The sequence below is a fragment of the Mauremys mutica genome, chromosome 9 (genome assembly GCF_020497125.1).
Source record: "Mauremys mutica isolate MM-2020 ecotype Southern chromosome 9, ASM2049712v1, whole genome shotgun sequence".
Taxonomy (NCBI): Eukaryota; Metazoa; Chordata; order Testudines; family Geoemydidae; genus Mauremys; species Mauremys mutica.
Window position 1 is genome coordinate 56,954,864 of NC_059080.1, and position 21,675 is coordinate 56,976,538.

Below are 21,675 nucleotides of genomic sequence, written 5' to 3' on the forward strand. Positions count from 1 at the left end.
ATGTTTGCGAGCCCTTAGTCTTAACTCTTAATTGCAAACAGCCTGCCTCCAACACGGACTCCCCGCTGTTTCACTCACTCCCTGTGGTGTACTGTGACAGGGAGCGGGGAAGAGAGAGAGAGTGGATTTTTGGAGCCAACAGTTTAGCTTCCTGGATTGAAAAATCACAAAATGTTTGCGAACCCTTGGTCTTAATTGCAAACAGCCTGTCAAGCAAACATTCACTCCCTGCCTCTCATTTGATCGTTCACAGCCAGGTACAGATAGCTCCTGTTTGCTGTGATCAGTGTTTGTTTTTTAGATAAGCAGTTCAAGCTCCGATCGGAGTTCACAACAAAACAAAGAGAGGCTGCATAACAAAACAAAGAGAGTAATTTAGTTAAAAGCTTTCTGGGATATCTCCTTATTCCCTGGAGGCCAATAAAAGCGCTGGTGTGTGTCCACACTTGATGAGCAGCGCTGGATCACCAGCGCTGCAATCGCTACACCCCAACCTGGCCAGGTGTACAGCCAGCGCTGCAGCCAGGGAGTTGCAGCGCTGGATGTGCCTTGCAGGTGTGGACGGTTACTAATTGCAGCGCTGGAAAGCCTCTACCAGCGCTGCAACTTGCAAGTGTAGCCAAGCCCTAGGTAGTTTGTGATTGATGGCAGTCATTAACACCTTCCAACATAACACTATATGCTAAACTCTCTGCACTGGTATTGCATTTCTAGCAGGTGTCAAAGTCAGTGAATTCAGTTTTCAGCATTTTGCAAGGGGAATATAACTTGCATTGATAATTTTTAATTGAATAGATCTGAGGGTTTGGCTACACTTGCAGCTGTACAGCGCTGGGAGTTAAAGCTGTCTTCGTACAGCTGTGTAGGGAAAGCGCTGCAGTGTGGCCACACTGACAGCTACCAGCGCTGCAGTGTGGCCACATTTGCAGCATTTGCAGCGCTGCTGGGAGTGGTGCATTATGGGCAGCTATCCCAGCGTTCAAGTGGCTGCAGCATGCTTTTCAAAAGAGGAGGGTGGGGTGGAGTGTGACAGGGAGCGTGGGGGAGACAGAGAGAGTGGATTTTTGGAGCTGACACTGTGTCAGCTCCCTGCCTTGCAAGTTCCGACCCCTTCCCCACCCCTCTCTCATTCACTAAATGCAAATAGCCCTCTTTGTTTTTTTCCTCTCACAGACCAGATAAGCAGCTGCTCCGAAACGGACCCCCCCCTTCCCTCCCGCACGCCGTGCTGCTTCTCTCCTCAACCAAACATTCCAAAGGGATCCCTCTGCCTGCCTCTGCTCGAGCAAACAGTAGCTGTGTTTGTTTTTTAGGGTACGTCTACACTACAAGACTATTTCGAATCAACTTAATTCGAATTTGCGGAATCGACCTTATGAAGTCGAAGTTGTGTATCCACACTAAATACACTAGTTCGACTGTGTGAGTCCACAGTAACGGGGCCAGTGTCAACTTTGGAAGCGGTGCACTGTGGGAAGCTATCCCACAGTTCCCGCACTCCCCGCTGCCCACTGGAATCCTGGGATTTCCCCCCAATGCATGCTGGGGGGAAAAATGTGTCGAGGGTGGTTTTGGGTAACTGTCATCATTGAACCGTCACTCCCGCCCTCTCTCCTTGAAAGCGCCGGCGGGAAATCTGTTCGCGCCCTTCTCTGGTCGGTTACAGCTCGGACGCCACAGCACTGCGGGCATGGAGCCCGCTGCGATCATCGCTGCACTTATGGCCGTTGTCAACTCCTCGCACCTTATCGTCCACCTCTTCCACAGTCAGCTGCTGAGAAATCGGGCGAGGAGGCTCCGGCAGCGCGGTGAGGACAGGAAGTCACAGAGTGGTGCAGACCTCTCACAAAGCAGGGTACGCCGCGCAGTGGAGATCATGGTGGCAATGGGTCAAGTTCATGGTGTGGAACGGCGATTCTGGGCCCGGGAAACAAGCACGGACTGGTGGGACCGCATAGTGCTGCAGGTCTGGGATGAATCACAGTGGCTGCGGAACTTCAGGATGCGTAAGGGCACTTTCCTTGAACTCTGTGACTTGCTGTCCCCTGCCCTTAAGCGCCAGGACACCTGGATGCGAGCAGCCCTGACTGTGGAGAAGCGAGTGGCCATAGCCCTCTGGAAACTTGCAACGCCAGACAGCTACCGGTCAGTAGCGAACCACTTTGGCGTGGGCAAATCTACCGTAGGGCTTGCTGTGATTCAAGTAGCCCACGCAATCGTTGAGCAACTGTTCTCAAAGGTAGTGACCCTGGGAAACGTCCAGGTCATCATAGATGGCTTCAGCGCGATGGGATTCCCAAACTGCGGTGGGGCTATAGATGGCACTCACGTCCCTATCCTGGGACCGGCCCACCAGGCCAGCGAGTACATTAACCGAAAGGGCTACTTTTCTATGGTGCTGCAAGCACTGGTGGACCATAGGGGACGTTTTACCAACATCTACGTGGGGTGGCCGGGCAAGGTTCATGACGCGCGTGTGTTCAGGAACTCTGGTCTGTTTAAACGCCTCCAGGCAGGTAGTTTCTTCCCGGACCACAAAATAACGGTTGGGGATGTGCAGATGCCTACAGTGATCCTCGGGGACCCAGCCTAGCCGCTAATGCCCTGGCTCATGAAGCCCTATACAGGCACCTTGGACAGTGAGAAGGAACTCTTCAACTACCGGCTGAGCAAGTGCAGAATGGTGGTGGAGTGTGCTTTCGGACGTCTCAAGGGGAGATGGCGGAGCTTACTCACTCGCTCGGACCTCAGCGAAAAAAATACCCCCGTTGTTATTGCTGCTTGCTGTGTGCTCCACAATCTCTGTGAGAGCAAGGGGGAGACCTTTATGGCTGGATGGGAGGTTGAGGCCAATCGCCTGGCTGCTGATTACGCTCAGCCAGACAGCCGTGCCGATAGAAGATCCCAGCGGGAAGCGCTGTGCATCCGGGAGGCTTTGAAAGATAGGTTCCTCGGAGAGCAGGGTAACCTATGACTCTCCAGTTGATTTACAGAGAAGCTGAACCTCAGCCTGTTTCAGTGACTGTTGACTTCGATCTGCAGTTACATACCCCGTTCTCCAGGTTTCCCCCCTTCCAACACACGTTTTAAAATAACTTTAATGGAACACTGATTATTAATAAAGTTTTCTTTAATTATGAATTCCTGTTCAAGGGTTGAAACATGGACGCAGACTGTGGTGGGTACGGTGTGCACTGATGTCCAGACCGCTTCTACACTAGAGGAATGACAGGCTCCTGCTCCTACAGTGGTCTCTGGGGGAGGACGGTTGCAGGTGGGTGTGCAGGAAGGGGTGGGTTTGCAGGAAGGGGTGAGGGGTGCCGTCTTTGGGACGGAGTTTGGATGCAGGCTCTGGACTGGGGGTTGGGGCGTAGGAAGGGGTGAGGGGTGTGTGGGAAGGGTGAGTATGTGTCTGTGGATGAGGGCTCTTGCTGGGGCTCAGGGCATCGGAGAGGCTCGTGGCTAGGGGGGAAGGGCATGGTAAGGGCAGCCTGCCTTGCCATTTGTGGATGTCAGGCGCTAGGACCCTGGGGCAGCATACACCTCACAGACTGACCCGGGGCAGCATTCACCTCCCAGAATGACCCTAGTGCCTAGTGACTGCAGTCTGTGTGTGTCCTGCTGTTGATCCTGCCCCCAAGTCTGTACCCTGGTAATGGAGGCTGTCCTATGCAATTAAAAAACCCCTCCCCCCCTTCACACAAAGTCTTCTGACAAGGAAAACGTGACGGAAACAGTGAATAACAACAAACTACTTTTAATACTCAACTACACAGTGGGGGGATGAAACTTGGATTTGGGACTGGGTGATCCAGGAAGGGAAGCACTTCTCACACTTTAGGGAATGACAGCTGTTTGGTACATGAGCGCTCTGCTGGGGTGGAGTGACAGTTTTCACGGCCCCTAGCGCCCCTCCTTCTTGTGATTTTGGGTGAGGGGGGGACAGGACTTTGTGGCGGGGGAAGGCGGTTGCAGATACAGTTATGGGGGGCTCTCTGCTCCTGCCTGCGGTCCTGCAGAACATCTACAAGGCGCCGGAGCGTGTCCGTTTGCTCCCTCATTAGCCCAAGCAGCGTTTGAGTCGCCTGCTGGTCTTCCTGCCGCCACCTGTCCTCCCGTTCGCTGTGTGAGCGCTGGTGCTGACATAGGGTCTCCCTCCACTGTCTCTGCTCGGCCGCCTCGGCTCTGGAGCAAGCCATCAGTTCCGAGAACATGTCGTCCCTAGTCTTTTTCTTTCGCCGCCTAATCTGCGCCAGCCTCTGTGAGGGGGATGCCGAGGCAGTTCGTGAAAGAGCCGCAGCTGTGTGATGGGAAAAAGGAAGTGATTTCCTTGAAAAGATACATGTTTGCGAACACTGAACACAGTCTAGTCAGTTTCTGTGAACAAGACCATACAGGGCACCTAGTCTCACGAGCTCTCAGGACAAGTTCGAGATTTCGGAATACGCTTTCATTGGCTGTGGTCTTGCACAGGAGATCGGACAAGCGGGGCGGTACAGCTGAATCCGTGTAGCAGCCAGGCCTGGTAAGCACTACACTATAGGCTGCTTAACAGTTAATGGATAGCTGTGCCCTCCCGCTGAAGGCAATCTGTAAAGCATAAAGTCTGACCCTGTTCCAGCCCCTCGCGGCTGTGCACGGGAAAGATCACTGTATGCTTTTCCTCTGTGGCCTCCAACACGTGGCTGTTAAGTGAAGGTCATTGCTATGCAAAGTAAAAGTCAAGCATTCACAATAGTAACAGTACACTAATTGCCCTAATTAGATGCAGCAATCGCCGAACGAGATTAGCCTGAGGCGGGTCACTCGGAGAGAGAGAGAGAGGATGCTGCTCGAATCCCTGCACAGACCAGGACCGTACGCTGCAATGCTGGTGGAGGCAATGATTCCGCTGTACATTAGGATGGCCTGGCGCGGAAGAGTGTGCTTCCACGGAGCACCAAATAAGGCACCTCTCCCCAGGAACCTCCTGCGGAGACTTTTCGAGCTGCTCTCCGAGAGCTTCGTGGAACTGTCCCAGGAGGATTTCTGTTCCATCCCTATCTGTGTGGACCTTCTCTTTATATAGTTTTTTAAGCAAAAGGTTTTATATAGTTTTTACATATTTTTTATTCCTGTTTTTTAAAAAATAAATGTTTCCATGTTTATAGCACTTACCGACTGATCCTTCCCCTGATTCTGAGTCCGGGATAACGGCCGGGGAGGGTTGGTAGGGGATCTCTGTGAGGATGATGAAGAAATCCTGGCTGTCGGGGAAAGCGGTATTGTAAGCGCTGTCGCCTGCGTCGTCCTCCACAAACCCTTCCTCATCTTCCCCATCGGCGAACATCGCCGAGGAACTGCCCCTCGACACTATCCCATACTCAGAGTCCACGGTCACTGGTGGGGCAGTGGTGGCAGACCCACCTAGAATGGCATGCAGTGCCTCGTAGAAGCGGCAGGTCTGGGGCTGTGCTCCGGAGCGTCCGTTTGCCGCTCTGACTTTTTGGTAGCCTTGTCTCAGGTCCTTGATTTTCACGCGGCACTGCGTTGTATCCCGGCTGTATCCTCTGTCTCTCATGGCTTTGGAGACCTTCTCGTAGGTCTTTGCATTCCGTTTGTTGGAGCGCAGCTCCGAAAGCACAGACTCATCGCCCCACACAGCGATCAGATCCAGGACTTCACGGTCTGTCCATGCTGGGGACCTCTTTCTATTCTGGGATTGCATGGACTCCTCTGCTGGAGAGCTCTGCATCGTTGCAGGTGCTGCTGAGCTCGCCCCGATGTCCAACCAGGACATGAGATTCAAAGTGCCCAGACAGGAAAAGGAATTCAAATTTTCCCGGGTCGTTTCCTGTGTGGCTGGTCAGAGAATCCAAGCTTGGACTGCTGTCCAGAGCGTCAACAGAGTGGTGCACTGTGGGATAGCTCCCGGAGCTAGTAAGTTCGATTTGCATCCACACCTAGCCTAATTCGACATAGCCATGTCGAATTTAGCGCTACTCTCCTCGTCGGGGTGGAGTACCGAATTCGAACTAAAGAGCCCTCTAGGTCGAACTAAATGGCTTCCTGGTGTGGACAGGTGCACGGTTAATTCGAATTAACGCTGCTAAATTCGAATTAAAGTCCTAGTGTAGACCAGGCCTTAGATAAGCAGCTCTGGGAGCCCCGAGTTCACAACAAAACAAAGAGAGGCATCACAACAAAACAAAGAGTGTTATCTTTACTTAAAAAGCATTATGGGAAGGTTCTGGAGGTCAGTTACAGCGTAGTAAGATTAATCACTGTTTACACTGGCACTCCAGCGCTGCAGCACCAGCACTGTTCTCTTTATTCCTCTCGTCGAGGTGGAGTACAACCAACACTGTAGCCAGGGAGATACAGCGCTATATGTGCCTTGCCAGTGTGGACGGGGAGTAAGTTACATCGCTGTAAAGCCACCACCAGCAGTGTAACTCTCAAGTGTAGCCAAGCCCTCAGTCCTTCATTAAGTGTAGTGTTTCTTACAGTCCTATTAACCTCTTTCCACATGAACTCACCATGAACTACATTCCTTTTCCCAGTTTTCTTTTCCACTAAATCAGGAATTACTGCTATATCTTAAGAGGTAGCACCCAAAACTGAACACAGTATCCAAACGAGAGGGCTCCATTGTTCAAATACTGTCATTATATTATGTTCTGGATTATTTTTACATCCCCTTATTAATGCACCCACACATCCTATTTGCATTTTTTTTATAACTTACCTTTTTAAAAAAAATTCTCATTACAACTGTCAGATTTAAGAGCAAAGAAATAACAAGTGTAGAACAATAGATGTGAAGGGTTCAGTTCTTCCTCTAGTTAATGCCATTGATTCTGACTGAGTCACTCCTGATTTTCATTGGAATGAGTGGAGAAACACGTTTTTCCATGGATAGTGAAAAGCAGTTTAATAAATAATTGCAGTGTACAATGTGTTGTCTGGATAAACCTCTTTTTTTTTTTTCCTGGAAAGGTAACTTCCTGGCAGAGAGATGATTTAGACGTGGAACGGTCTCCCCAGGGGAGTGCTGAAATCCCCACTGCTGTAGATTTTTCAAAGTGGACCAGACAAAGCAAGAGAAAATGCACTGTAGGGAACAATTCTGCAGTGGCAGGGAGATGGGATTGGATCTCTTTGCATCTCTCACCCCAATCCATGTGGGTGCACCTTTCTTCCCATACCGAGCACTACTGGGGTTCCATTAAGGTGCAAGAGTCCACTCCAATGAAGCTAGTGGCTGGATTAGGGCCACAGTCTTTACTTACAGTAGTGATCCCCAACCTTTTCCACCCTGGGACCTCCTCCCATGTATCGGCATGCACTCCCTGACATTTGTTTGCAACCCTTCTCTGGGCTGAGAACCCATGACTTGTATAATACTCAGGTAAACCAACCCCAGGTCTCAAGAACACTTTGAAATGAACTGCTATCTAAGAGACTGAATAAACATTACAAAGGGACAACAGGACCCTGAAGAAAAACATCCCATCTGACTTTTTAGCCATTAACTAGAACAGAGCCATCCTGCTCCCTTCCCGTTACTCCTGTTGAATAGCTCTGACTCACATAAGTAGCCTAACTGCTATTGCTAGAAAGTTAAATGTCTTTCTTCTGAACTGGTCCAGTTCAGCTGGAATGTCTTCTTGTATGTGAAAGTGGTTCAGATTTAACTCTGGATTTGGGTCACTTATCCACACTAACTGCCAATTCTTCTTCGAGTGATTGCTCCTATGCATTCCAGTCAGGTGTGCGCGCCGCGCGTGCACGGCTCTTCGGAACATTTTTACCCTAGCAACTCCAGCGGGCCGGCTGGCTGGGCGCCCCCTGGAGTGGCGCCGCTATGGCGCTGGATATATACCCCAGCCGGCCCGTCCGCTCCTCAGTTCCTTCTTACCGCCCGTGACGGCCAGTTGGAACAGTGGAGTGCTCTCTTACCTCCACAGCCCTAGCGTTTCTCCATTCTTCTCTGTACATAGTTGGTTAACTTAGTTTAGTAGTTAGATTAGTTGAATAAGTTTAGTTAGTTATAGTATAGTAGGGGAATTAGAGGGGTTCGCCCCTCTTCTTCCACAACCGGTGCGGGCTCATGCCCAAGGCACCGGGGTTTAAGCCCTGTGCGGCTTGCCAGTGGCACATGCCCGTGGGCGACCCGCACGACTCCTGCCTGCGCTGCCTCGGGGAATCTCACAGGACAGATAAGTGCCCGATCTGCACGGCGTTTAAGCCGCGCACCAGAAAGGAGCGAGACTCTCGCCTCAAGCAGCTCCTTACGGAGTCGGCACTTCAGCCTCCCGCGCCGTCCCCGGCGGCACCGAAACCGTCCTTGGCGCGCAGCGCACCAGCGGCACCGAGCCGCCCCGGTACCGACGCGACTAAATCTTCGCAGACGGCACCGAAGTCCCGGCACCGTTCCCTCTCTCCACCGAGGAAGCGGAAGACGGCGCACTCGGCTCCTAAGCCTCCTGCTTCGGGACAGCTTACCCAGCCATCACCGGCACCTCCGGCACCGGCTGTGGTAGTGCACAAGCCGTGCACGGTCCCGTTGACTCCGGCACCTCAAGAGCCGTCGAGTCCGGTACCTCCCTGCTCCCCGGTGCCAACCGCGGTCGAGCTGCATCTCCCGTCCACGCCCGAGACATTCTCGACGGCGAGAGAGCTTATCGAGCTCACAGAGGCACCGAGCCTCCAGCCCCCGGCACCGCCGGTGCAGGCTGTTCAGTCAGCGGGCAAGCCGGCCATGATGCGGCCCCCTTCCCCTGACGGACGGGATAGACGGCGCTCCAGGACTCGGTCTCGCTCCCGGTCCCGAAGACGGTCACCGTCGCGCCGCTCCAGGTCCCAGCACCGCTCTCCATCGCGGTACCGTTCACCCTCTCGACGCCGGTCGCAGTCCCGGTACCGTTCAACATCGCGGTACCGGTCGCACTCCCGGAGACGCTCCCGGTCCCGATCACCGTCCCGTCGGCACCGCAGGAAGTCCGAGTCCCAGCACCGGTCCCGGCACCGTGACTCCAGAAGCCGCTCCCGGCACCGCCGGTCGAGATCCCGGTCGAGCTCCCGGCACCGGTCGAGCTCCCGGCACCGCGGCAGTCGATGGTCTTGCTCGCCATCTCAGTACCGCGACGACCGTCACCGACCCTCGGCACCGTCCGGGGACAGGCTGCCAGCTTCGACGGCGCAGTCCGTCAGCGCCTCTGCACCTCCGTGGCCATCCCGTCACTCGTCGGTCGCTTCGCAGGCAGACAGCTATGGCCATCTCCAGGCGGCCCCGCACGGACAAGTCCACGGGGCACAGCAGTGGGGTTTTTGGGTCCCCTGGGCCCAATACGAAGCTCAAGGGCTACCTTGCCCCCAGCGGACCCCAGCCTCCGAGCGCAGAGTGCCAGAGGCCACTGTCAGCAGGCCACCCCCATCACCGGGTGAGGCCCAGTTACCGCCTGATCCCGCGGAGCGTCCACGGTCCGAGTCAGCTGCCCACCCCATCGAGGACCCACCTGCGGAGGCGGTGGTCCAAGGTCTGTCCTCGTCATCTTCACCAGACGAGGCGGTGGCGGGGGCTTCTACGACAGACCCTCCGCCTATTGACTTGCGGGCCCACCAGGACCTTCTTCGCCGGGTGGCGAAGGCTATCGACCTACCGGTAGCGGAGGTCACTGAGGACGAGGACCCGGTGACAAATGTGATTGGAGCGGAGGCTCCAGTGCGGGTGGCCTTGCCATTTATCCGCACTATCCAGAAAAATGCCACTACCATCTGGCAGTCACCGGCGTCCGTTCCTCCCACCGCCCGCGGTGTCGAAAGAAAGTACTCCGTCCCCCCCACGGGGTACGAGTACTTATATACCCATCCTGCACCAGACTCGCTCGTGGTCCAGTCGGTCAATGACAGAGAAAGGCATGGTCAGCCAGCCCCTGCGCCAAAGTCCAAGGAAGCGAGGCGCATGGACCTGTTGGGCCGAAAGGTCTATTCGGCAGGGGGTCTCCAGCTCCGAATCGCCAACCAGATGGCCCTCCTCGCCAGATACACCTTTGACATCTTGGTGTCCCTGGCGAAATTCACAGAGCTGATCCCAACAGCCTCGCGCCAGGAGTTCACGGCCCTCCTGGAGGAGGGCAAGAAGTCCTCCAGGTCCTCCATCCAGGCCGCTCTGGACTCCGCGGACTCAGGTGCTAGAACCCTGGCCTCAGGAGTAACCATGAGGCGCATCTCCTGGTTGCAGTCCTCCACATTGCCACCGGAGGTGCAGTACACCTTGCAGGACCTACCCTTCGACACTCAGGGTCTGTTTTCTGAAAAGACGGATTCCAGAATTCAGACCCTGAAGGACGGTCGCATAGCCATTCACACTCTGGGTATGCACACACCGGCTACCCAGCGAAGGTCCTTTCGGCAGCAACCCTACCGGCCATTTAACCAGCCTAGGTCGCGACCCTACAATAGCAGGCGTCCCGGCCTGAGTCGCCGTAGACCATCGGGCAACAGGCGCAACCAGGGCCAGGTGCCTTCCAAGGCCCCTCAAGGACCCAAACAGGCCTTTTGATGGGACGCCCGAGGATGGCCCATCAGTCTCTTTCCCGGATCCTTCCCGTTTATTTTGCAACCGCCTTTCCCACTTTCTTCCGGCGTGGTCCCAAATAACATCGGACAGCTGGGTGCTTCGTACAATCCAGTCCGGTTACCGCCTTCAATTTGTTTTGCCCCCTCCTTCCCACCCGCCTTCCCTGTCCCTCTTCAGGGACCCCTCTCACGAGCAATTCCTCCTACAAGAGGTCGAGACTCTGTTGAGCTTGGGTGCCATAGAGGAGGTGCCGCATGACATGCGGGGCAGGGGATTCTATTCCCGATATTTTCTCATCCCCAAGGCGAAAGGAGGTCTTCGACCCATATTGGACCTTCGAGAGCTCAACGTGTATGTGCTCAAGCTCAAGTTTCGCATGGTCACCCTGGGGACCATCATTCCCTCCCTGGATCCGGGAGACTGGTTTGCCGCCCTCGATATGAAGGACGCGTACTTCCATATCGCTATTTACCCTCCCCATCGACGCTACCTGCGTTTTGTGGTCAACGGTGCGCACTACCAGTTTGCGGTGCTACCCTTCGGCCTGTCCACCGCGCCGAGGGTCTTCACCAAATGCATGGCAGTAGTTGCTGCAGCCCTCCGCCGTCGTCGCATTCATGTATACCCATATCTCGACGACTAGCTGGTTCGCGGGACATCCCGACAGCTGGTAAAGGACCAGATGTCAGAGATACTATCCCTGTTTCGGTCCCTCGTCCTCCTCATCAGTGCCGAGAAGTCCACTCTAGCTCCATCAAAGCGGGTGGAGTTCATCGGAGCGGTCCTCGACTCCACTTTGGCCAGGGCCTACCTCCCATGCTCTCGGCACCAGACGATGGTATCCATCATCCAGGACCTTCTCACCTTTCCTACGACGACGGTTCGGTCCTGCCTGCGCCTCCTGGGCCACATGGCGTCCTGTACGTTCGTCACGGCGTACGCGAGGCTCCGCCTTTGCCCCTTTCAATCTTGGCTGGCGTCGGTATACCGCCCGCACCGCGACTCAATAGACATGATAGTCACCGTCACAAAGCCGACACTCGCGTCGCTCAGCTGGTGGCTGAACCCAGAGGTCGTGTGTGCAGGAGTCCCGTTCCGTCCTCCTCGCCCATCCGTCACCTTAACCATGGATGCCTCGGCGTTGGGATGGGGGGCTCACCTGGGCGACCTTCACACCCAGGGTCTCTGGTCCCCCCAAGAGCTCGCTCTCCACATCAATGTCCGGGAGCTGCGAGCGATCCGCCTAGCGTGTCACACCTTCCGCGCCCGTCTGCAAGGCCGCTGCGTGGCAGTCTTCATGGACAACACGATGGCAATGTTCTACGTGAACAAGCAGGGCGGAGCCTGCTCCTCCCTCCTCTGCACGGAAGCGATGCTCCTGTGGGACTTCTGCGTGACCCACTCCATTCACCTAGAAGCTTCATTTCTTCCAGGAGTGCAGAACACGCTGGCCGACCATCTCAGCGGGTCGTTCCTCTCACACGAGTGGTCTCTTCGTCCGGATGTGGTGCACACAATTTTCCGGAGGTGGGGGTTTCCCCAGATAGACCTGTTTGCCTCCAAGGAGAACAGGCAGTGCCCTCTGTTTTGCTCATACCAGGGTCGCTCCCCAGGCTCCCTGTCGGACGCATTCCTCTGCTCCTGGACGGATCACCTCCTCTACGCCTTCCCTCCGTTCCCGCTCGTACACCGAGTGCTACTGAAGCTTCGGAGGGACAGGGCCCATGTCATACTCGTCGCTCCGGCCTGGCCGAGGCAGCACTGGTACACCCTGCTGCTCGAGCTCTCCGTTCGGGATCCCATGCCCCTCCCGTTATGGCCGGACCTCATCACGCAGGACTTCGGCGGGCTCTGTCACCCGAACCTACAGTCCCTCCATCTTACAGCTTGGTACCTGCGTGGCTGACCCACGCAGAGAGGGACTGTTCGGCGGCAATGCAGCAAGTCCTGCTAGAGAGCAGAAAGCCTTCCACTCGCTCTACCTACCTTGCGAAATGGAAGCGTTTCGCGCTCTGGTGTGATCAATGAGGCCTCAATCCCTTCGTAGTCCCTGTCCCTACCATCCTGGACTACCTCTGGTATCTTAAGGAGCAAGGTCTGGCACTCTCCTCCTTGAAGGTGCACCTGGCAGCCATGTCCGCCTTTCGGCCATCCATAGGAGGCCGTTCCATCTTCGCTAACCAGATGGTTTCCCGCTTCCTTAAAGGCCTGGACCGTTTGTACCTGCCGGTGCGGCGTCCTACTCCGACCTGGGATTTGAACCTCGTTCTGGCCAAGCTGATGGGACCGCCCTTTGAGCCTCTGGCCACGTGCTCTCTGCTCTACCTCTCCTGGAAGACAGCCTTCCTCATCGCAATTACATCAGCAAGACGAGTCTCTGAGCTCCATGCTCTAACGGTTAGTCCACCATACACTGTCTTCCACGGAGACAAGGTGCAGCTTCAACCACACCCGGCCTTCCTCCCCTAAGGTGGTGTCGGCCTTTCACCTTAATCAGGAGATCTTCCTCCCGGTCTTCTTCCCGAAGCCACGCCTCACCTCGTGAGCAACAGCTCCACACCCTGGACGTCCGCAGGCCCCTCGCTTTTTATATCGAGCGGACGAAGCCCTTCCGGCGTTCGACCCAGCTGTTTGTAGCGGTTGCCGATCGCATGAAAGGCGAGCCGGTCTCCTCGCAGCGGATTTCCTCCTGGGTAACGGCGTGTATCCGGACATGCTACGAGCTTGCTCGCGTGCCTGCATGCCGCCTCACTGCTCACTCGACGAGAGCGCAGGCCTCGTCGGCCGCCTTCCTAGCCCATGTCCCCATCCAGGACATCTGTAGAGCGGCCACCTGGTCTTCTGTCCACACCTTCGCTTCCCACTACGCGTTGGTGCAGCAATCCAGAGACGATGCAGCCTTCGGCTCAGCAGTCTTACACTCTGCCACGTCTCACTCCGACCCCACCGCCTAGGTAAGGCTTGGGAATCACCTGACTGGAATGCATAGGAGCAATCACTCGAAGAAGAAAAGACGGTTACTCACCGTAGTAACTGTTGTTCTTCGAGATGTGTTGCTCCTATCCATTCCAGACCCGCCCTCCTTCCCCACTGTCGGAGTAGCCGGCAAGAAGGAACTGAGGAGCGGACGGGCCGGCTGGGGTATATATCCAGTGCCATAGCGGCGCCACTCCAGGGGGCGCCCAGCCGGCCCGCCGGAGTTGCTAGGGTAAAAATGTTCCGAAGAGCCGTGCACGCGCGGCGCGCACACCTGACTGGAATGGATAGGAGCAACACATCCCGAAGAACAACAGTTACTACAGTGAGTAACCGTCTTTTCTCTTTCTCTCAAAGGATCCTGCCTGGTCTAGTATGTAGGGAGACGTCTAGTGGTGAGCCTTCGCTGTACATAACCAGTTCAGTGTGTCGTGCCCCCCCTCCCCCCCCGCTCTGTGCAGCTTCCAGGAGACGCTGTGGGTGAGGTGTTTCTTTTAATCTGTATCCTTCTTACCTGTTTTTCCATAAGGGTGAGCATTGTGATGAACTAGTAACTGCATTAAGCTTTTGTGGAATCTCTTAGGAATGTCATTTGAGCTGCACTCCACCAAAGGTAGAGTAGAGAAAGTGTTGATTTGTCTGCGTAAGTGCCTCTGCAGTGCAGAGTGGGCCTTACATGATAAACTATAGGACATGCCTCCCACGGGACAGTGACTTGAAAAGAAGAGCTTAATTAATTGTTTAAGAAAGGACATGCTAGGGCAGGTTGGACCCCCCTGGCAAACATGGCATTAAGTTTTTACAACAAGTACGTCTTTCAATTTACAACCTCGCTAGAAGTCTCAGGGCCAGTTCAATGGTGGGTTAAATTAGGTGCTTTTCCCTTTTCTAACTCAGAATGCTTTTAATGATCTTGGGGTTGTATTGTGTGATATGTCTCACAAATGGTTCCCCCTTTGCTCTGACTTTGAGTGGAATACACTGGGCAAAAGTGCTGTGCTGGAAGAATTACTGGCTGCCTGGCTCTTTAAGAAATCTCATGACCTAATCTGGGTTTAGCCCAGACTCTGTTCCAGGTGGCACACAAATTCTCTTGTTTCGTGAGATTTCACTGATGGTATGACACAGAAGGAAGAGGTGTATGTCAGACAGAAAGTACTCCCTAGTCCAATATTGAGCTAGAAAGGAGGTTGATTGGATTCCTGTGCTCATCTTGAATGGACGCTAGGTACAGCTCCCGAAGGAAAAGACTCTGAATTAGAGTTCAGTGCTCATCTGCAACAGATTCTGGCTCCTATACATTGCTGAGTTTTTTCAATACTGAATAACAAACATACTTGCTTTCTGGGGCTTTATCTCAAATCCCTTCCAGAACGGAGTTTTTCCAGAGCAGAGCCCTCTAATGAGGACAGAGAGGGCACAACTCCCTCTGCATGTTGCCTCCCAGTTAAAGCAAGCTGGCATTTTAACTTAGGCCCAGATTTACATTTAGTAGGAACAAGCTTTTACAGAAGGTGAGGCCAGTGGTGCAGTGTTTGCATTGTTATTTTAAATTGTTCTCCAAAAGAGCTGTGTTACAGCCCACCACCATTCCCCTGCTGTTAAATGGGATGGCTCTACCCTATAAGCAGGCCACCGGGACTGTCAAAGGGGGCAGAGGGAAGGAGGCAGCAAGGGCCCCATTCTGACGTACGAATTGGGCTCATTCTGAAGCTCGAATGCAGCACTGGTCCGGTCTCTGTAAATCCATTTTGCTCTCTGGATGTGCTAGATACAATCGCTTTGTCCTGGATCTCAGGGTACTTGAGGCACTTGTCAAACTTCTGCATAGCACCTTGAGTGACACTTTCCCACGCTCCCTCTGCTTTGATCCCTCTCCCCCTTCTTAGTTAGCCTGTGCCTCACTTTCTCTCATCTCCTCTTTCTCTCCTTCCTGCCCCACCCTCCAGATCCTCAGCTCTGAGAGCTACCTCTAGTGGCCAAATGAGAAAGTGCAGGTGCAATCCTTGCTGCTCTGTAGGTGACAGAGTAACATCAGGGACGAATATGTGACCCTCAGCAGGTGTGTCCATCCTCCAACAGAACCAGCACAGCATGTTTTACAGCTTGAATTCTGCCAATGCCAGGAAAAGGACTTTCAAACCTTCCATGTAGTCCCTTGTTGGGATTTTATTTTATTTCTCCTCCTTTTCCCAGGAGGATGCATTTCCCCCAGTTTCCCTCCTACTGCAGTGCCAATGCTGTTCCCTTTAAGAGGGTGTGACTTCAGTGTCAGAAATTCTGGCTTGAAAAAGAACTAACCCTGTACTAAAAATCTTTACTGTAAAGAGCATAAAGCTTATTAAGAGAACCTAGCGGCTGCTACTTTGCCAGGCAGTGCCACAGAACAGGACTAGAGAAATCGCCCTCTGAGGTTCAGCGAAGTAGAAAGGCTGAAGGCTGTTTACAGATAAATTTCAGGGTAAACTGCAATGACTCCATAGTCTCTGATCTTTCCTCTTTCTTTCCTGCTGATGCTGTCCAGGGGCCCTAGACTTGCTACCAATACTGCAGCAATTCTCAACCTTTTCCACCCAGTGACCTCCTCTTATGTCCTGGGACAGCCCCTCCTGTTTGGCAAATGTGGGAAGTGCAGGGGGGCTGTGGACCTCTGACACTTGATTGTGACACTGAGGTTGAGCACCCCTGCGCAGCTGCATGTGGAGGGCACTGAGCGCAGTGGGACTAGGTACATGTGCAATGAAGATGGGAGAACAGGTACTCAGAGCTTTCCTCTGCCTTTAACCCAAAGGAAGCCCCTCTGTTTCACCTAACAGAACATAGGGATCCCTTTGGAGCGGCGCTCTGCTGTGCAGAAGAGGTACACCGCAGTGTGGGCTCCTCAAATTCCAGCCCTTCTATGCAGTGGAGTTGTAACAGTTCTGCTGCACATGGGGCCCCTGCATTTCAGCCATGTGGGACAGGATTTGCCTCTCTGGAGTAGACTTCTCTCTTCATCGTCATTGGTCTGGATTGATGGTGATTCTGTGGCTTGTAAGATAGCTCTGCAAAAGGCACAGTTAGTCTTAGATTAATACAATATAGTCTAAACAATTTCTGCCTAACAATGCTAGTTCAAAATTCTCACAGTGTTTTCAGAGTGTGCAAGTACACACACATTCTTTGCCTATATCTCCTGTAGTGCAATGGCTCATGATCAGCACTGCCCCTTCAAGTCATGATAAAATAGGCCTATATAGTGCAAAGTGGGGGATAAAGCTTACTGAGTAAATACACCTGGTGAGTTATTGATAGTCTCGCCACTGTAACGACTGTCAGCAAAAGCTGCACAGTTAGACAAGCTGCTAAATGCATCTTCTTTTCTCTTGTAGAGCAGAAAAACTCAGACTGCTCCAGATTACTCTCCGCGTGGACGAAGTGCTCTCTCTGGTCCTGCAGCCTTATCAGATAACTCCATTGCACCTACACGTACTACTAGAAGAGAAAGATCTCCTCAGAAGGGGTATGGGTCCTGCATGTGAATAGTAGCACCAGTAGCACTTCCAAAGATGTGTGTGTAAGTGGGTATGGCACTCCCTCATTGAGAGTGTTGCAAGAACCCACTCAAGTAGGAGGCACTTTGAATCTCTTCTTCGGTGTAATGTCTCCTGCTTCCTGCCACTCCACCCACACTGCTTCAGAGCCCATACCCCTGGTTCTCCTTTATGCAGAATTAACTCCACTGAAGTCAGTGGATTTGCACCAAGGCAGTGCAAGGGGGAGAAGAATCTGGAACATTCATTTTGTTGCAGGGTTACATGGAGCAGAGCCACACAATACCGGCCCACAGACCCTACACAGGCTGAATTCCGAGCTTGTGATGCACAACCATCTTCCTCTGCATCCCTTTGTGTTCTCTTCTCTCGCCAGCCCTCCCATCAAATAAGTGATACAACACCTCTGCTCCTCTGCCCCATCATGGCACTGCCAAATGCAGAGTCATGGTGGCAAACCCATTATTTACTATTCTGATCATTCACTTGTTTCTTGCATTAGTTGAGGGTCCTTTGCTTTTCCTGGCCATGCCCCTACCATGGCCAGAAAACCACATGACCCATTGTTCCACAACAGTGACTCCACAGACCTATCACTCAGGGTTTTTTGTTTTCAAATTAAATTCAGTAAAGTCTCCCGGGAACCTGAGCTGGTCCTTGAGTCTTGACTCATATGTTCCGGAGAAGGCTTATTGGCTTTCCACATCTGTGGTCTTCTACATCCTTATTAGAAACATGGAGATCCTGCTCCCAAGTGATCCCCACCCTCTAGTTCTCCAGCAGCAGCTCCCACACCTTGCACTCCTAAGTCCTTGGATGCAGCTCGCTGACCCTCTTGCTGACAAGCACTGAATGGGACGTCCTTTGGAACCCAGCAGTACTGCTCTTCAGTCTGCTGTTGAACAACACTAAGTACCCACTTCTCGTATAGTACTCTCAGCCCCTCCAGCCTCACATGATACAAGACTGGTGCCAGGAACAGTCTGGGTCGTGGTCAGCTTTGTAGGGTTCAAAGAGGTCATGTTTGGGGAGGGGCTGTCTTTGGCTTCTGGGACGTATTGAGGTGCTGTCTGGAAAAGAACTGACCCTGTTTCTATGTTGGCTTTTGGAAACATAGTGAAAAACCACAATAACTCTTTGGGGAAAATATTGTAATGTTTCTCTCCCACCAGTCCTCTAACTCGAACAAAGGCAGCCTTTGAATTTCATTAACTAAAAGGGTTTGTTTTTATTTTCTGGGCACATTTTAATTAATGAATTAATTGTGCTTATTTTATTCCATTCCAATAAAATCAGCCAGGCCCTTTACTGTCAGTGGCATGGCTAGGATTATATGAAGTGGTTTGTACAGAGAGCCAAGGGGAAAGAGAAAAAGCCAAATAGGGTTGCAGAACGTGCATTTCATGGGTCCTCTGTCTGCCAGTGGGGAGGGCTGGATCAGCAAGCAGCCAATGTCTGTCTCTCATGCTGTGTGATAGGTAGATCAAACCATGACACGTTTCTCCCCATTCCCACAGCCTGATGGCTTCGCTTCCTGTCCTACAAGAAGAGACGTTGTTCCGAAAGGGATTCTGGAGCTATCGAATCCCAGCCCTGCTCTACATGCTGCAGTCCTGCACCATCCTGGCATTCGCCGAGGAGCGGGAGGATGAGGTGGATGAACATGCCAAGCTGATAGCAATGCGCAGAGGCACATATGATGGGACTACCCACCGTGTTCAGGTAATGCACGTTTAATTAAAGCTGCTTTAGCTCTGATTCACTTACTCAGGGGGCAGTACACTGGGTGCAGAGCCGGGGCAGGGAACCAGAGAGATGAGTGTGAAATAGGCTTGCTAGGGCACCTTGGCATCCCCACTGTGGTTCAGGGAGCCAGCCAGAGAGAGACAGGAAGAGATGAGCAGCTGGTATGGATCCAGAGACCCAAGAGAGAGAGAGGCGGGCTCAGGGGTAAGCCTGGTGGGAGATGGTGAAAACAGGAGGTAAATAATAATTTTTCATTCTGGTGCAACAAATTTCTAGTTTACAAATAGTCAAAAATTGCTATACCCCACAAAAGCGTGTATGGGACGTGTATATAGTAATTGGTTCATGTGTGTAGCCTATTCAAGTGAATTGGCTCACTTAATAATTCACTGGTTAATGATGGCTAGGCTGGCGGACAGCTGGGGGCAGTTGATGCTCGATCCATTTGTAATAACTTCTAACAACTGCAAATATATTAAAATACAGTATCTGTGGGATTATACCCCTCTCCTCTGGTCCTTCAGATGTGGCTTGTTGTCTTAGATCAGTGGTCTTCAACCTTTCTTCATTTGCGGATCCTTAAAAATTTTCAAATGGAGGTGCAGCCCTTTTGGAAATCTTACCCATAGTCTGCGGACCCCGAGGGGTTCATGGACCACAGGTTGAAATCACTATCTTAGATTGTAAGCACTTCAGGACAAGCCCCTGTCTCTGCCTGTCACAATTGGGGTCTCAGAGCACTACAGCTATATAAATATTTAATAATAATGGCTCATGTAACCCCACAATAATTCAGTTAGATAGGGTTCAGCTGGTTTGAAAGAGACTGTCGGCATGGTGAGGTTTATTAAAATAAAAATATACAAACCCCACAAAGGAAAATATTGGTTAAATATTCCAGGTAAAGACAAAGGCTAAAAATTATCAATCATCTTCTAGTTGCAGTGCAACTAGTCCAAAGACTAGATGACCCTTGCGGTCCCTTTTAGCTCTGTGATTCTGTGGCCATGCTTTGTGCTGTTAAATATAAACAAAAGACTGAGGGAATTGGGACTTGTGGGATCTGTACCTCAGGTCTGCTTCTGACTTTCTATGTCTCTTCAGGCAAGTCGCTAAGCCAAAATTTTCAAACATGGATGACAAAAGCTAGGTACCTGACTCCATATTCAGGCATCTCAGTGACTTCAGTGCGATCTCTGGGTGCTTGGCACCTGTGAAAATCAGTTTCGTTATTTAGTTTTCTGAATAACACAGCAAGTCAGTGGCAGTGCTGGGGCATAAACCATTGACTTCCAGTTCCCTGCTCTAACCACTAGATTTGCTTCTTCTGCCTCTTGTTTCTGGCCTGTATATTTTATACAAGGATCCTTCCTCTGTAACACTGATTTATTTTTTCCTCTTTGCACTCCCATGTTGCAGTGGACCAAAATGGAGACCATTGTCAATGCTCAGCTGGAGGGCCACCGCTCCATGAACCCATGTCCTGGGTATGATGAAGTCACCGGGAACCTCATTCTATTCTTTATAGCTGTCCCGGGAAAGGTCTCTGAAAACCACCAGATCAAGACAAAGACCAACTTGGTCCATCTGTGCCAGGTCACCAGCACTGATAATGGATGCTCCTGGAGCCCTGCGAAGGATTTCACTGAGACTGTCATTGGCACAGCACACAAGGACTGGGCCACCTTTGCGGTGGGACCAGGCCACGGTTTACAGTTGCTCAATGAGGCTCGGAGTCTTGTGATTCCTGCCTACGCCTATCGGATATTTGACCCTGGGAGAAAACCCTCCCCACACGCCTTCTGCTTTGTTAGTTCTGACCACGGAAAGACCTGGGCAATGGGGAACTTTGTGGCAAAGGAGCATGCTGTGGAGTGCCAGGTAGCTGAAGTGCACAACCGAGGAGAAAGGGTGCTGAACTGTAATGCTAGAAGCAGCCAGGGAGCCAGAGTCCAGGCTGTGAGCTACAACCATGGGATGGATTTTGATGGTGGTCAGCGGATTGAGAAGCTGGTAGAACCTCCCCATGGCTGCCATGGGAGTGTTATTGGCTTCCCAAGTCCTGCTAACGTGAAGTCAGGGTGTCAGGACACCTGGGTGCTCTACTCTCACCCCACAGACCCAGCTGGGTGGAGAAATTTAGGAGTGTACCTCAACAAGTGTCCCTTAGATCCAGCATGCTGGATAGGACCCACTCTCATCTTCAAGGGCTTGTGTGCTTATTCGGATCTGCAGCACATGGAGTGAGGCCCTGATGGCTCCCCGCTGTTCTGCTGTCTGTTTGAGTTTGGCTCCAGCTCACAATACAAAGAGATCATCTTCCTTATGTTCACTTTGAAACAAGCCTTTCCATCCGAGTGCTGAGCTGCAGTGGACAGGCCCATTCAGTGTCCATCTGAGAACCACCTTACCTGACACTTCACTGCCATGTCTTACCTGTCAGCAAATGGCTTTTATCTCCTGCCTTTGTCTTGGCTGAGATGGACTGCTTTTCTTTTGCTCATTCCTCCTCCACCCCTTCCTGTCTGGCTGCCTTTTTCGGCACTGAATAGCAAGAGTGAATGTGATTTTCGTATAGCACCATTCAGACTCACCAGTGCAGCCAGTGTGTGGGCAAACATGGTGGCCATTACCTACCCAACAATATTTAATAGACTGCCTGGGATGCTCCTCTGAAGTGGACATCATTGGTATCCCCTGTGCTTTGCAATAATGTCATCCCCACCTTTGCCCCTTATCTCTCCCCTGCCCCTGTCTCTGCTGAAATCCTTCTCTGGGCCATCAGCACTTTGTGTTCTGAAAAATGCACCTCCTTGCTCTCTCAGTTTCTGGGAGCCAGGATGCTGTGGCCGGATT

At 52.4% G+C, this 21,675-nt stretch overlaps 2 protein-coding genes across 2 annotated transcripts in view; both read left to right on the top strand.

The window, feature by feature from the left end:
• Positions 1-21,183, top strand: part of NEU2 (neuraminidase 2) — an 89,161-nt gene extending 67,978 nt beyond the window's left edge. The window contains 3 exon segments of the mRNA XM_045030615.1: positions 16,912-17,042; positions 18,591-18,795; positions 20,239-21,183. Coding sequence (XP_044886550.1) covers positions 18,595-18,795; positions 20,239-21,183 — 1,146 coding nt within the window. The 5' untranslated portion in view covers positions 16,912-17,042; positions 18,591-18,594.
• The window catches only part of INPP5D (inositol polyphosphate-5-phosphatase D), a 105,977-nt gene continuing 103,037 nt past the window's right edge, over positions 18,736-21,675 (top strand). Inside the window, exon 1 of the mRNA XM_045031088.1 lies at positions 18,736-18,795. The gene's annotated coding sequence lies outside the window, so the exon portion shown is untranslated. The remainder of the gene's footprint in view (positions 18,796-21,675) is intronic.